The sequence below is a fragment of the Macrobrachium nipponense genome, chromosome 29, assembly GCF_015104395.2.
Source record: "Macrobrachium nipponense isolate FS-2020 chromosome 29, ASM1510439v2, whole genome shotgun sequence".
Classification (NCBI taxonomy): Eukaryota; Metazoa; Arthropoda; class Malacostraca; order Decapoda; family Palaemonidae; genus Macrobrachium; species Macrobrachium nipponense.
This window is the reverse complement of record NC_061092.1, coordinates 70,738,328-70,754,171: the sequence shown is the minus strand read 5'-3', so window position 1 is coordinate 70,754,171 and position 15,844 is coordinate 70,738,328. Positions and strand designations below refer to the sequence as shown.

Here is a 15,844-nt window from a genome sequence, read left to right as displayed (position 1 = left end):
GCTGACGTTTAATAAAAGTCCCAATATAATTATGTAAAAACCTGTAAACCAATAGCACGCCCTAAAGGCGATAACCCGCGAAGCTTCAAGTTAAACCATCAAAGGGTTAACTAGGTATCTGAATTCTCTGCCACATAATTGTTATCGTTAATTGCATTTCAAATAGTTGTAAATAAATCGTCTATGGGATGAAATTGGAAAATGGAAGGTTTTATCCGCCCAAAGAATTTTTCTTTTATCTTAGACACTTTTGGCGATATTCCATTTGAATGGCGTTAGGACCGGCCCGTGGCGAAAATTCTAATGCAATAATCAAAGTAGACTACAAGGAAATTGCTGCAAATCGAAATAACCTGTAAACAAAGAATTATTGAGCAACATTTAAGTGTCGTTAACAGGTGCCTGTCAGAGGTTGCCTCATATCTCTCTCTTATTTCTAAGAAACTTTTTAACAAAACTTTACAAGGTTTTTTGGGCAATCTATAACTACGTCGTAACAAAAAGCTAAAAAAAACTTAGGCATTTCTATTCCTAAATCTCACACAAAACATACCTCTGTTGTTAACTTTTCTAACTATGTATTGTCGAAGAGGGAAGAATTTCTCCTTCTCTGGGTTTGGATTTCTCCCTGCCTGACTTTAAACCTAACTATTACGAGATTTTTTTTTTTATTAGAATCTATTTTTACCAGACTTAAATCGCTGCCTTTTGATGGCCACTTTGGTGATCTCCAAAATTGCTTATCTGAGCTGTCGCATAACTTTTTCAGAAAACTAAATACCCAATGGACCTTTTTTTAGACTTATTTTAAAACTCTACAAGATCTGTCACAGTCACAGAAAGAAGACGTCATTATCACCAAATAAGATAAAGGTAAGAGAGTTATTTATTGAATGATTCCTCCAAGTTTCAGATGACTGGATCTCCCGATATATTATATTCATAGATTATGGATCTGATGATGATACTGCAGGTTTTGTTTACAATGAGCATATACTCATTGAGTTTTGTATGAACTTCGTTGAGTCTTGTTTGAAGACTTGCCCGTCCAAAAGCTTTACAAACTCTGGTTGAGTTGTTCAAGTTATGTGACTGATGTGTAAGTTAGTCATTAGGATGATTTAATTAGCGGTATGTTATCTTTAAAGGAGAGGTTTTCCTGATTATGGTTATTGAGTGAATAAGCCTGAATGATGATGTAAGAAATAATTTGTGAGAAAAATAATTGTCAGTGATTATACCCCTAATGAGAAGTGACTAGATCTTAACCGAATTTAACATCACTTTTTTGCATAAGTGTTTAACTTGGTAAAGTTATTAGGATGTAAGAATTGGCCACAAAGCCATAACACGAGCCTGTGACAAGCAATTCTTGGTAAGTTTCATTATTGATAATATTTTCACTTTTCAGGGTTCTCAAGAAACGGTTAATTTTAAAAATTGGTTTTCATTTATCAAGGATTACCAATCCCTTAATTATAATATTAGGGTAGACTATAGATCTGACAACAACAATACAGGTCTTGCACAGAGTAAATACTTCCCATCTCTCAATCAGTGATACAAATTGCACATTAAATCAGTAAGGTCTGCTAACAGACATACAGAGCAAGTTGTGGGACTACCTAGAAACACACCTAAAGGGAGCCGTCCCACAACTTGCTCTCTATGTTTGTTAGCAGACCTTTTTGATTTAATGTACAGTTTATATCACTGGTTGAGAGATAAGAAGTATTTACTCTGTGCAAGACCTGTATTGTTGTTGTCAGCTTTATAGTCTACCCTAATATTATAAATAAGGGATTGGTAATCCTTGATAAATGAAAACCAATTATTAAAACGGAAGGTAAAATTAACCGTGTCTTGAGAACCCTGAAAAGTGAAAATATTATCAATAATGAAACTTACCAAGAATTGTTTGTCACAGGCTCATGTTATGGCATCCTCTATGGGCCACCGAAGATTCATAAACATGGTGTCCCTTTGCAACCAATTCTTGTATCATACAATGCCCCCAGTTACAAACTAGGAAAATTTCTCGTTCCTTTGCTTGAGCCATTAACCGCTAATAATTTTACTTTTAAAAATTCTAATCATTATGAAGGAAAGATTTTGTTGCAAGATTAAAATTCAGTCCTGTTCATACCAGCTTTGATGTAGTATCCTTATTTACTAATGAACCTGTGGAGGAACTATCAATGCCGTTTTAAATAAGTTTTTTCCTGAACCCGACACAGGTTTTAGTGGTTTTCACCGTACGTTTTTTAAGACTTTTAAGCCAGGCTGTACTGGACACAGCCTTTATCGTCAACGGTAAGTTGTACAAGCAGGTTGACGGCATGGCAATGAGAAGTCCTCTTGGTCCTACTTTTGCCAACATCTTAATGTGCTCCCTGGAGGAGCACTTCTTAAATGTCTGTCCCTTAGCCTGCCGCCCCCTTTTCTATGTAAGGTATGTTGATGATACCTTTGTCCTTTTTAGACATAATTATGATGCTGATTCCTTTCTTGAGTTTCTAGATGTACATTCTAATGCTAAGTTTATCCTGGAAAAAGAATATGAAAATCAGCTTTCTTTTAAAGACATCTTTGTTCTAAGACTCTTTGCTCTAAGACAAGATAATTGTCTTAGAACAAAGAAGTCTAAAAAAGATTTTCATTTTCTTTTTCCCAGGGTAAACTTAGCATTAGGATGTATATTTAATGACGCAAGAAAAGAAACAGCATCAAAATTATGGCCAAAATGGGCACAGCCTGGCTTAAAAGTCTTAAAAAACGTACGGTTAAAACCACTAAAACCTGTGCCGAGTTCAGGAAAAAGCTGGCATGCTGTACTTTGATTTTTCCCTCCAGTCTTAACATTGTCATTGAGTAGGTTGGTCCAGCTTTGCTTAACTTGTCTTTTTTTTTTTTTTTTTTTTTGAGTTGGGGGGATTTTATGTTTTTTTAAGTTGTAATTTTGATATTTTAAAATCTTTTATTATTGTGAAACTTTGATTTTTAAATCTAAAATTTATAGCCTTCTTGTAATTCATATCATTTATTTTGTACAGCCCTCGAAAATGTAATAAAGAAATTACGAAACGTTGGGAATAAATTTACCCTTTTTAGTAGGTCTTTACGTCCTCCTCCTCATCGATACATACATGGGGGGACGAAATTATTATCAACTAAAAAAATTCCCCTTCGGTACATATATGAAAATATATCATTTGGGAGGTAAAGTGAATTTAGATATTAAAGGACGTTTGTAGCTTGAATTGATACATATAATATATTATAATATATATATATATATATATATATATATATATATATATATCTATAGTATATATATATATATATATATATATATATATATATATATATATATATTTTATATATCTATATATATATATATATATATATATAGATATATATATACATATATATATAGTATATATATATATATATATATATATATGGTAATCCTACATTTAAGGGCCCACATTCCTTGCATTACATACAGTCCAGATAGCCACACTGATACATTTATTTAATCATGGAAAACAATGAAAAAATTACCATTTTAGCTTCTACAGAAGCAGAAATTGTAAAAAGAGCAACTGTAATAATGCTCTGCACATCACACATACACTGTAGTAGGCGGGAATTTCCTTTGGAACAACTCCCTTTCTAGTTTTATTCCTCCCTTGTGTGTGTTTATTTAAATCTTTGTCTCTGCAATACCAGAAATCTCTTATAAATTGAAAATAGGAAAGAATTTATAGAGGATTTATGGTATTGCGGACACAAAATAAATTAGATAAACATACAGAAGGGAAGAATAAAACGAGAAAGGGAACCGTTTCAGAGGCAAATCCCGCCTTCACATACTACTACTACTACTACTACTGTTGGGGCACTGGACTGTTCGTGTAATGTGCAGATCATTATTCTTTTTCTCTTTTTATATTTTCTGCTTCTGTAAGTAGCTTAACTGGTCATTTTTTCCATGATTAAATAAATATTTTATATATCTATACACTTATCTGGACTTTACGTAATGCAGGGAATTTGGACCTCTAAATTGTAGGATTGTGAAGACCTTCTTTACCCACTAATCACGATCTTGTATCTCATCTGACAAAGCAGCAAGAACCACACGTATATATTTGTATGTATAATTTTCTTGCCTTTCCGCCGATATAGATAATTCATCAATGTCTTTTGCCATCGCCTCTGTTGTTGTTAGAGATTAAGCTCATAGATCAGCCCATAGCCCTCTGTCTGCGTGCGGGTCGCGAGACTCGGGGTCGGGCACTCCGTTTCCGTCCGCACACCGCTATGTATATCACGTGCCTAGCTTATAAATCAGTTTTACGGGCTGCTCTGTGAGCAAGAGCCCGTGCTGACACAAGGTCAGCTTAATCAAAAACAACAACATTATAAATCAGTAGTACTCAGTTCTGTCTCATTGCAGCCTCACAGGATAACTCTTTATATATATATATATATATATATATATATATATATATATATATATATAGATATATATTATATATATATATATATATATATTATGTATTTAAATTGTTCCTTGTTTTTATGAGCAACGGCTTAAACGGATGAGATGAACAATGACATTCTTTGGAACAATAGATATCATCATTGGTGGCGCGATGTGCGAAATCGCTGCCTCAGCTAAGATCAAGGGCAAGACAGGTCACGTCTTATGTCCGTGCACGAGCAGAAGTAAGGTATGCTTTTGAATCTAGATTTGGGCAGTTTATGAGTGTAACTATGAGCTGTATATGACGTCATGAATCTGCTCAGGTGCAATGAACTTGTGACGAATCAGTGACGTCCTAACAAGGGGAGTGTCTTGTGAGAAAGTTCTTGCTTGTGTACGAACGCGTTGTTGCCCTACATGATGGGAGAATAAGATTGGTGGGGCTTAGAAGCAGCCCCGATCTAGAACCATTATGTCCTGATGGTTTTTAGTGTTTGCAAATAGTGCTGTAATTTCTCTCTCTCTCTCTCTCTCTCTATCTCTCACACTGAGGGACCTGGGGCAACCCGAACAAGATGTAAGGTCTGTAAGCTCTCTCTCTCTCTCTCTCTCTCTCTCTCTCTCTCTCTCTCTCTCTCTCTCTCCAGACGGATCTGGTAGATTCTCTGGCAGTTTCCACGGGAACTTATCCGGAAACATCTATGGTGTAGGGAGACAATATGACATTGGTTACCTATCTTATGACTGAAGTTTAGTTATTGCAGAGAAAGGGGTGGATGGGTTTTGTCCCATCCCCAGAGTTCTTTGGGTTTCCTGATTGGATTATAATAATAATGTTGCAGTGTTTGGAGTTTTCATTGGGTTGTGTTCAGAAACTCAAGTTTCAGATTTTAACTTATTCAGTAAATCAGTTGGTTCTTTGAGAATATGACATGTTCAGTTAATCTTTTTTTTATAATTTTATTAATTTAGTTAGTCCTTTTGTTCTTAAATAAATGTATTTTTATAATCATGAATCTGATTTAGCTACCTGAGATAATTGTGATATGTGAGTTGGTTCGTGTGTACATTCGGGTCGTCCAGGCTAACGAAGTTAACGCTGTGGTTCACATTGGGCGCAAAATAATGATCCCGGACTTTGCTGTACGCCTTCCAGCAATCAGATACGATTGTGGTTTCTGGGAGTACGTTATCAAGCAACACCGGGAGCAGAGTTTCGGCAGAACTGTCAGGAACCACCTTGAAAAAGGTCTCACGTGTCTGTCGGTCAATGCCACCGAACACCCAAGGTCCGTCCACCTTTCGGCCGCGGTTGTACTTCCGTTTCCCAAATTTAGATTCGTTGATCTCAACAATGTGACCAGGACCACCGATTTTCTTATTATCAGAACACAGGATTTGGCAACCTATATCCCTCCAAAAATTATACCAATCCATCATGGTGTTAGGTGCTAGAGGGATAACAAAATCCCTTACAACACTGTGGGGTTTTCTTAATGAAACAAAATATTAATATAATAATTGTTTCTAGGGACAAACGCGACTTTTCAAAAAATTACCCGTGCCGAACTGATTCCTTCTTCCCGCACTTGCTGTTTGTACAGCGCCACATGTATATGGGGTGGCCTGAGGCCTTACTGGTCCCATCTTTCATGAACCGTCGGTTTCCTATGTTGCACGTTGTACATAACCCCGAATAGTCCCCAAGTAAACCTTCTCTATACAACCACTTCATAAATTCGTCGGTGTTGCGTAGAAACTCGATCACAATACTAATATACAAAGGCGTATAGTTATCGAACTCGTCTGCTGTTACACTGACGGCGGTGAACAACGGAAAGAATGAATTCTGTGAGAGGAGGTATGGATGTATGAATCATATTCATGGGACGCATTTTTATTGGTTGGCAGGAAGTTAATCCATGTCCCTTGGGAATGACCTGGGTCAACCTGATACAGGATTGGTTTGATTTAAAATTCCCGCGATGGGGGTGGTCCGACGTACAGCGCCTGACTGCGGCCATCTCAAGAACTACGGGAGCTCCGACCGCCGTGTCACCGTTCACATCAAGTGGGTACTTCGAAAAAGTTACGTTTCACGGGAAATATCGGCGGATGGCATTTTGGAGTAAATTGGTCGGATAGGTGATTTTTCGGATATATTTTGGAATTCTGGACAACTTTTATTCTATGCATTTTGTTATTTGGGGTAATGGTTTTGGAAGTGTAGGATCTGTCCGCGGATTTGTAAGCTACCCTATATATATATATGCCCGCCCGCGCACGTGTGTGTGTGTGTGTGTGTGTGTGTGCGTGTGGTGAGTGTGTTTGTAAACAGATAATTTTTAAACGAAGCTATTCATTTACGTTTCGAGAAATAGGAGAGTCTGACACCTCTGCTTCGCCATGGCGTAGTCTTTCGTTTTCTATTACCTAATTACATGAACGGCAAAGAAAACTTATCTGTTAAGTGGGTGACTATTCTACAATCTCGGAGAGATTTCCTGATTTTCCTTCACGTAGAACTTGGATGTGCACCAGCGTCTCGTAGTTGACGAAACCACGATATAGTTCACAAAACTCCGTGTAGGTGTATTGAATGAATTTATGGCTATAATGTTTCTTACATGTTAACCTGTGCGTTAAAAGTCCAATAACATTAATAATAAAAATTAAATTAAATTTTAAGGTTCTCTTTGGAAATTATTTGCAGCTGACTTTAATTTAAACCTCGTTCGTTTTATTTAACCGTTAAACATTACAGAATTAGGTCTGCATTTTACTGTATTCCAGATATTACATATTATTATTATGACTGGTAAGTTCATTGTTATTTTTTTTTTATACCAGCTTATGTAGACTGGTGGTTTATAGTGTGGTATTATTATTATTATTATTATTATTATTATTATTATTATTATTATTATTATTATTATTATTATTATTATTATTATTATTATTATTATTATTTCTATATAAAATTTGCCGAGAAGTTATCTTTGTTCTACTAGTGATTGGACGCAGGACTGTTATTATCAATCTTGCTTGACAGGCTCTAATTTTACTATGTCGCCAGAAAGCCATTGGCAATCTCATCCAATATGGTGGATACATCCCTTTTTTTCTGCACAGTGTCCTTCGACAGTGTTAACTCATACACAGCGCTCGTAAAGATAACAGTGTTTGAGCTGAAACAATGTGTTGGATAATCCACGAAATGTTAGAAATAGACATGTGCCTTGGGCGGCCGTGGCGTTGACTCATTATTGGACTTTTCGAATGATTGTATCAGGAGCAATGATCTTGTCATAATTCTCAGTTATTCATAGAATTTAAAAGATAATTTACAAAAGAAGTCTGCAATCGACTAATTATTTACACACATTTAGAAAATATCGAATCGTTTCTACCCCCGAAGAAGCCCCAAGTATAACTTATTTTGATATTTTCTCATGCAAGTATTAGTAGTGATTCTGAGTTTAACACCAGAGTACAAATGTCGAAATTGAGACTGTGACTTAAATCTTCATGATTCGTCCTTGTGGCATTTGCTTGAGAATTTGTCGTTCAAACTCTTGAAAGTATAACCTAACTGTTCATTAATACTCACATCTTGTCATCATATCGTCCAATTCTGACTACCGATTTAAAATTAATTAGAAACTTTTAAATTAATTGAAATTTTAAAACCCCAAGTGGAACAATAGGAGACCCACCATGTTGACATGGTTTTCTCGTGATAAAACATGATAACGTACCTGTTTCGCTGCCGTTACCAAAGTTTCGATGTTCGTCTCGTTATCAACGGCCCCAACTTCGAACATGCCGACACCGGACGCTCCAGGGAGCCCGGATATGATCTGAGGTAATAAGGAGGAGAGTAGTTATGTCAATGAATATTGGCATGTGGATCTCGTGTTTTAAGTATTCGTCGATATATATATATATATATATATATATATATATATATATATATATATATATATATATATATATATATATATATATTGGCGGGAAAAATAATGCCGCGACCGCGCGCGGTTGCGGTTTTCAGAGTCAACACATTTTAAGCTATGGCTACTGACATACTATGCCGCGCGCGGCGCCGGGAAAACATTTATCTTTTCTGTTATATATATATTTCTACTAATGTAAGTATGTTGAAAATCTCCATGTATTACTTCTATTATTTCCTTATATTTTCATTGCTTCATTATTAATGCCAATTTCACCAATATGGGTAGAAGTGGCTTTAAACTAACAAGATAATACTATTATTATATAATTACGCAGTACTATCTATTGCAATATTTATCGCTAAAAACAAAACTGTATTTAACTGTTTTTTAATATAATTCCCTCAGCTCGCTATCAACCCAAGTTGACAACCCTCTCTGTGATGACTTTGATCTGCAGTAGCTTCGAAGCAGTCGTCAGGTGCACTTCTTTTCTCGCTCACACTCCTGTTTTTCAGGAATTCCTAATAAATGTCCGAACAACACTGAGAGAAAACCGCACTGCAGGTCGGTTTGCCGCTATAGTATGTCAGGTTCAAACGTTCGCGGTTTGCCGCTTGTAGTATGTCAAAGCACTTAGGAGAGGATGGAAAGTAAGATGAAGAAAGAGAATATGAAAGGAGGTACAGTAAAAGAAACCAAAGTGGTTGCAGCTAGGGACCGAGGGCACGCTGCAAAGAACCATCAGTAATGCCTATAATGCACCGCATGAGGTCCGCTGACGGCACTATCCTCCTATTGGGACTACTAAATTAATACTAATTCAAATAGGAAAAATCAACTACCAAACAATTAACGTTAACGCAGCTATTACCTTCATGAAAGCAGAAGTAGTTACCCCCAACTACTACTACTACTACTACTACTACTAATAATAATAATAATAATAATAATAATAATAATAATAATAATAGTGCTATAACTGTTATTACCTTACGAAGGGAACCAGGGGCGGACGTCCCATCTGTCAGGATGATGTAGGAACAGCGGAGAGCGAGGGAGGCTTCCAGCACCGCTCTCATGGGCTCACTCGCTTCTTCCAGATATTCAGACGAATGTGAAGTCATCCCAACTGGAAATAAGGGAGCTGATTATAAGGCCGGTATTACTATATTGGGTGATGTAGTCTCAAGCTGATTATCATAAGAGTTATAACATGGCTGATGGAAATGAGTCCGGGTATAATTAGTATAATTTACAGTCTGCGTGCTGATTTAGTATAGTACTTGTTATCATCGTCTATATTGTAAATACCAAAATATTGTTTTTTCCTGATCTAGCATTATAGTACATAGAACAACACTTCAGATCACGACCAAATAAAGTGAGGCAGTTACCTCTGTACTACTTAATAGCGTCAGTGAATGTCAGTTCAGCCATTTTCTATTACAATTCACGATACCTATACAGTGATACTATACGCAAGGAACTGAGCGTATTTTCGAAGGCTGCATGTAAGGGCTTCGTCCATCCTTTGTTTTATCAACTTGTTCCTAATCTTGAAGAAAACTGTACTACCTATCTTAAGCAATTGTGGTCATTCAGTTTCAAGATTGTAAACGACAGCCTCCCACCCGCAAATTGGTTCCCAATGAGGTAGATAGAGTGTGACTCAGGTTCATTGAAGAAAACGGCTGGAATTTTGAAGCGAAACATTTTTATACTTTAGATTGATGCTAAAAGTTCCACTTGAAAATGAGTAAGGTCCTTTGTCAGCCGTTTAATTAAGAATGAAGACTTGTTAGCTCCTCCAGCTTGGAATTTGGGCGGAATTCTTCATGTTTCTCAGAGACTGCATATTCCTAGTCAATGTCAACAAGATTTCAGGGTCGAGTTTGTCAGCACAACCGCCGCCGTCATCCCCGCCCCTGCTCTGAGGGATTCTGTCACCCAGCCAAATGCTGTACCGGTCCAAGGTCGCTTATATGAATATCTAAGTATTTTAAAAGCTTCCGTGTTAGACACAAACAAATGGCAGCAATCTATGAAGTTTCACAGATCAGAAAACCCTTTTGCGGAAACCAGGAAAAGAGACCCACTTGGAGAGAATCTTTGTCTAATGCGACTGAATATATATATATATATATATATATATATATATATATATATATATATATATATATATATATATATATATATATATATATATATCACAAGGTGGAGAGGTAAAGGCATGTCTCAGCGTAGTACATAATTTATTGCCGACGTTTCACATCAGTCCTCGTCAGTTCAGCTGTTCATAGCCTAACCACTTGTTTGTTTACTAGTTTTGTGTGTGGGTGTTTTTTTTTACTTTATTATTTTTTTTTCTCCCCACTCTGTCCTTCAGTCACCTTCTATTTTTTACTCTGGTAGGTTGTCTCTCCAACCTAGTGTTGTTGTACAATAATTTTTACATTTTAAATGTTAGTGTTCAATTTTAAATTTTAAATATTATACGGTGTTTTATCAGTGACGAGTCTTGTATGTATTTTTTTATCATTCCCAGCCTTGAAAATGCATCGAAGTGATGTGAAACGTCGGCAATAAATTATGTACTACGCTGAGACATGCCTTTACCTCTCCACCTTGTGATATCTGTAGGACTTGAGCCTCCTTACTAGTCTTCTATATATATATATATATATATATATATATATATATATATATATATATATATATATATATATATATATAGCTGATGCAAACTGTAACAACAAATAGAGATGATTAACATTTGGGATATCTGAGAAAATCCCTTATTCCGTTTTCAGTTTTCCATCAAAGAAAACTATTGTGCTGGCTTTGTCTGTCCGTCCGCCCTCAGATCATTCAAAACGCCTGAGGAGGCTCGGGGTCTTCAAATTGGTATGTTGGTCACTCTCCCTCCAATCATCAAACATTCCAAATTGCAGCCCTCTAGCCTCATCAGCTGTTTTAACTTCATTGGGGTTAAAGTTAGCCATAATCGTACTTCTGGCAGCGCTATAGGCACCAACAACACATGCCACCACCGGACTAAAAACTCGATTGCTCAGAAGGAACTTCGCAATATTTAAGAAAAGAGATTTTTATATATTCTCTAAGATAATGGAGAGAGAGAGAGAGAGGAAGAAGTGTGTCTGCGGCAGAAAACAGCAAGAATGAGTTGTGGAGAAGAAAGGAGAGAAGAGGAAAGGAATCCCTTCCGCCCACGAAAGGTCTACTACCTCTTCGCTGAGAAGAGATGCTGATGAATGAAGAGAAGCAGATGAAGGCGAGTGTTGCTGCTTTCATGGTCTTCGGGAGCGAAGAACTTGTCCCTCATCATTCCTGTTGGAATGAAAACATCTTCGAGGTAATAATGTTGTCACTGATAATAACAATAGTATTAGTAGTATTAGCAGTAGTAGTTATAATGATAAATGGGAAATCATAAAATCTAGTGTTTGTAGACCTTCTCTTTGATGACCCAGCAACAGAAAGATCTATTGACGAAATGAAGATAAAGGATATATATATATATATATATATATATATATATATATATATATATATATATATAATATATATAGAGAGAGAGAGAGAGAGAGAGAGAGAGAGAGAGAGAGAGAGAGAGAGAGAGAGAGAGAGTATATATACCATTCTAAGATATGGTGGTTACTAGCAACTCGAAAATAGAAGACTGTTGTAGGAGGAAGTACATCTCAGGTGGTCCTTAAAATACATTTATTGCGACGTTTCAAAACACGAACGTTTCATTTTCAATCTTTAAAGACATAAAACAATAAAATTAACATTAAAAGCGCTAAATTACAAATACAAGACATATACATTATAAACGACAAGATAAAAAAAAAACTAGTAGCAGAACCAACCATCGAGAGAGAAAGGAAGGACAGAAGTCAGAAGGAACAAACCGGAAATGACCAAAGGCAACAGCTCACTTGAGGTAAAGAGTTTTCGAGGAAGACTGCTCAGTGTTCAATTGACGAACAAGCAAACAGAATATACAAATATTTTGAAATATTGGGAGGGGCACCGAATGGCAAACTACGGACAATTCTGGAGTCCTTGTTTATTAAACAGCTTGTTCGTCAATTGAACACTGAGCAGTCTTCCTCGACAACTCTTTACCTCACGTGAGTTTTTGCCTTTAGTCATTTCTGGTTTGTTTAAAAATTGTTCCTTCTCACTTCTGTCCTTCCTTTCTCTCTTGATGGTTGGTTCTGCTACAACTAGTTTTTATTTTTTATCTTTTATCTTGTCGTTTATAATGTATTATGTCTTGTATTTGTAATTTAGCGCTATTAATGTTAATTCTATTGTTTTATGTCTTTACAGCGCAAAAATGAAACCTTTGTGTTTTGAAACGTTGCAATAAATGTATTTTAAGGACCACCTGAGATGTACTTCCTCGTACAACAGTCTTCTATTTTCGAGTTACCAGTAACCGCCATATCATAGAACGGTATACATACAATATATATATATATATATATATATATATATATATATATATATATATATATATATATATATCTTTATCTTCATTTAGTCGAACTTTACGGCATGCTTTTGATAAAACGACAATTTACGTATTTCTGAACGTTTTAAAAAAAATTGTCACTGACGACAATAATATTGGAAATGATGGAAAATAAAACTGTTTGAAATATATATATACATATATATATATATATATATATATATATATATAGATATATATATATATATTATACTCGTATATACTTGACCTGGTCCGACCTTCACACATCTTGATAAAGGGCCACAGTTATGGCCTGAAAGTACCCAGTTTTATGTAAAATACTATGTAAATGCTTACAAGTAAACAAGCTATACTCAGTAATCTTATTGGTTTCTTTTTCAAAATATAATGATAATAATAATAATAAATATCCTTGAAATTGACTCCTGATGAATCATATCGGCGCAATACTCTGCAGTTGTAATAGCTGAGAGAAAGCAATTATTAGAAAAATAGAGAACACTATTTACAGGTTAAATGCAGCTGATGCAGCAATATCTTTCAATAATAATAATAATAATAATAATAATAATAATAATAATAATAAGAGCAGAGTGGATCTTGTTCGTCAGCCCTGGTGTGAAACGTGGAGTGTAGCGACCGTAGATTCGTACACTTTCGTATCGACCGAGCAAAATAGCACAGAGCGGTGGCAGGCCGAAGTGTGCCATTGACCTCGTGGAATAATAATCACTAATATTACTTAATAATGATTATCATCAACGGTTTTTTATGACAGTAGCCACAATATAAATAATAATGACATAATCTTATGATTAAAAATAATGAAAAGTGACCAGATGCAAAATTAATGTCGAATATTTTTAACTACTGATTGGTTTCTTGGAAACTGGAAAAGGTGCTTTTAACATTTCTTATTCATTGTGTCACGTTCTTTTAAAAGAGGAGGCAGAGGGACAAAACCACCAAAGGAAGGTGATGATAAGACTCACGTGAAAGCTTCGTTGCAGGAGAGAAAAAGCTAATCAGTTTGAATTAAGAATCAGTCACTAACTTACAAGAAGCATAAAAGATGATGAATACATTTGTACTTATCTAGATATATGTACATATATATATACATATATACATATATATCAATAGGTTTTTAGCAAAATTCTTGAATTTTAATTCTAAAAAAATGTCTGTTGTGTTATCATTATTATAAGATGCGAGGAAGAGTTGAAGTATCCTGGGTAAAAATTACTATGTGTACACTTTTCGTCAGAAATCAAACTGAGAACAATTTCAGAGTAATTGAGATTATATGTGTGTGTGCGTCTCTCTCTCTCTCTCTCTCTCTCTCTCTCTCTAGAAGAAGAAGAAGAAGACGAAGGGGACCCAAACATACCTTTGCACAGTTCGGATCCCGTCCAGGAAGTGGAAGCAACGACTCCTCATCCACCTTTATATGGTACCATTTCCAAGCTCTGAGGTGACGTCACCATGCATGATTGCTCCGACTGAAGGGTTGAATAAATAATTGATAGTGAACATTTGATCCCAATCGTCCAGCCATCGTTGAGATGATAATGAATGACACATTACTATTAGCAGGAAGGTTCCTGCAGCAGACAGTTCTCAGTCATGGCTCTTAGCAGGTTATTTTGAGATGTAGGTTTGGCTTTTAGTATTGTTTCTGTTTGTCTCGTTCATACTTTTTTTTTTTTTTTTTTTTTTTTTTTTTTTTTTTGTTTTTTTTTTTTTAGCGAACGTGAAAAAAGGATAGAGTAAAATGAGTGAATAAAAGATATATCTTTTCAAACGATCAAATAAATGAAATTGGATGAGAATTGGTCATTTCCTGTTTTTAAAGCAAAGTCGTAGAATTTAAGTTTGACAGTAAGACAAACAGAAGTAACAGTAAACAATAAGTATAAAAATACGTCTGGGTTTCTTCGGTGCAATCGAGTTTGCTATGCAGCGTTTAATGAGTGCTGTTATGAAACTCTCTGCCACGGCCCATGAAACTCTTAGCCGCAGACCATGAAACTCTCAGGCTCGGCCTGGCTGTGGCCTGTGTTTTTGACACCTGTAGCGGTACCAGACGTTCACCTTAAATAAAATGAAAACTAATGAGACTAGAGGGCAGCAACCTGGTATGTCTGATGACTGGTGGGTGGACGAAGCCATCTCAGTAGTTTTCTTTTTTAAAGAAAACTGATAAAAATACAGGAATGGAGAAGGAGAATCTTCAGTACTACCATTCCTAGAAAAGCTGTTAACAATCAGTAAGAGGAAATTATATGACTGAAAGCTTAGAGAAACCAACATTTTCAATCACCTTTCTCTTAATAACCTTAGGTGCTCTCTCTCTCTCTCTCTCTCTCTCTCTCTCTCTCTCTCTCTCTCTCTCTCTCTCTTTGTTCGAACATGTGACTTTTTGGAAATGTCTCTTTCAGAACGCACCCCGGGCCGTGGGAAAACAGCCAGAAGCCAGGGATTAGCAACGAAGGTGCGGCCCAGATGGATGACCAGGTGGTCTTGATTTAACCGCGAGTAATGCAAAATCGCGCGTGCACCTTGACATAGAAAATGGGAAGAAACAGGAGATAGGAAGCCCACGCAAGTGACGCAACTGGAAACAGGCAGAGACGATTTTGGGACCTAAGGGGAAACATCTCCTCTCTAACAGCTCCCTTCCCCCAACCTTTTAGCGTACCGCACGGTCGAATCCCAAGTGTAATTTCACCGTGTGCCCCACCATTATCTAGGCCTCCATCCAAAGCCTAATTCGACGCCGAAGCCATCCCAAAGACCAGGTAATGGTTTTCTGTCCTTAATTAGTCATCCTCTTCGTTACAGAAGGACCTTTGGCTGTAGAGTTCC

At 36.2% G+C, this 15,844-nt stretch overlaps 2 protein-coding genes across 2 annotated transcripts in view; both read right to left on the bottom strand.

Annotated features, from left to right (window-relative positions):
- Positions 1-11,801, bottom strand: part of LOC135205989 (uncharacterized) — a 31,023-nt gene extending 19,222 nt beyond the window's left edge. The window contains 3 exon segments of the mRNA XM_064237159.1: positions 8,251-8,352; positions 9,441-9,580; positions 11,697-11,801. Coding sequence (XP_064093229.1) covers positions 8,251-8,352; positions 9,441-9,580; positions 11,697-11,763 — 309 coding nt within the window. The 5' untranslated portion in view covers positions 11,764-11,801.
- Positions 1-15,844, bottom strand: part of LOC135206354 (pre-mRNA 3'-end-processing factor FIP1-like) — a 301,272-nt gene that overhangs the window by 27,545 nt on the left and 257,883 nt on the right. The gene's annotated exons all lie outside the window — the stretch shown is intronic.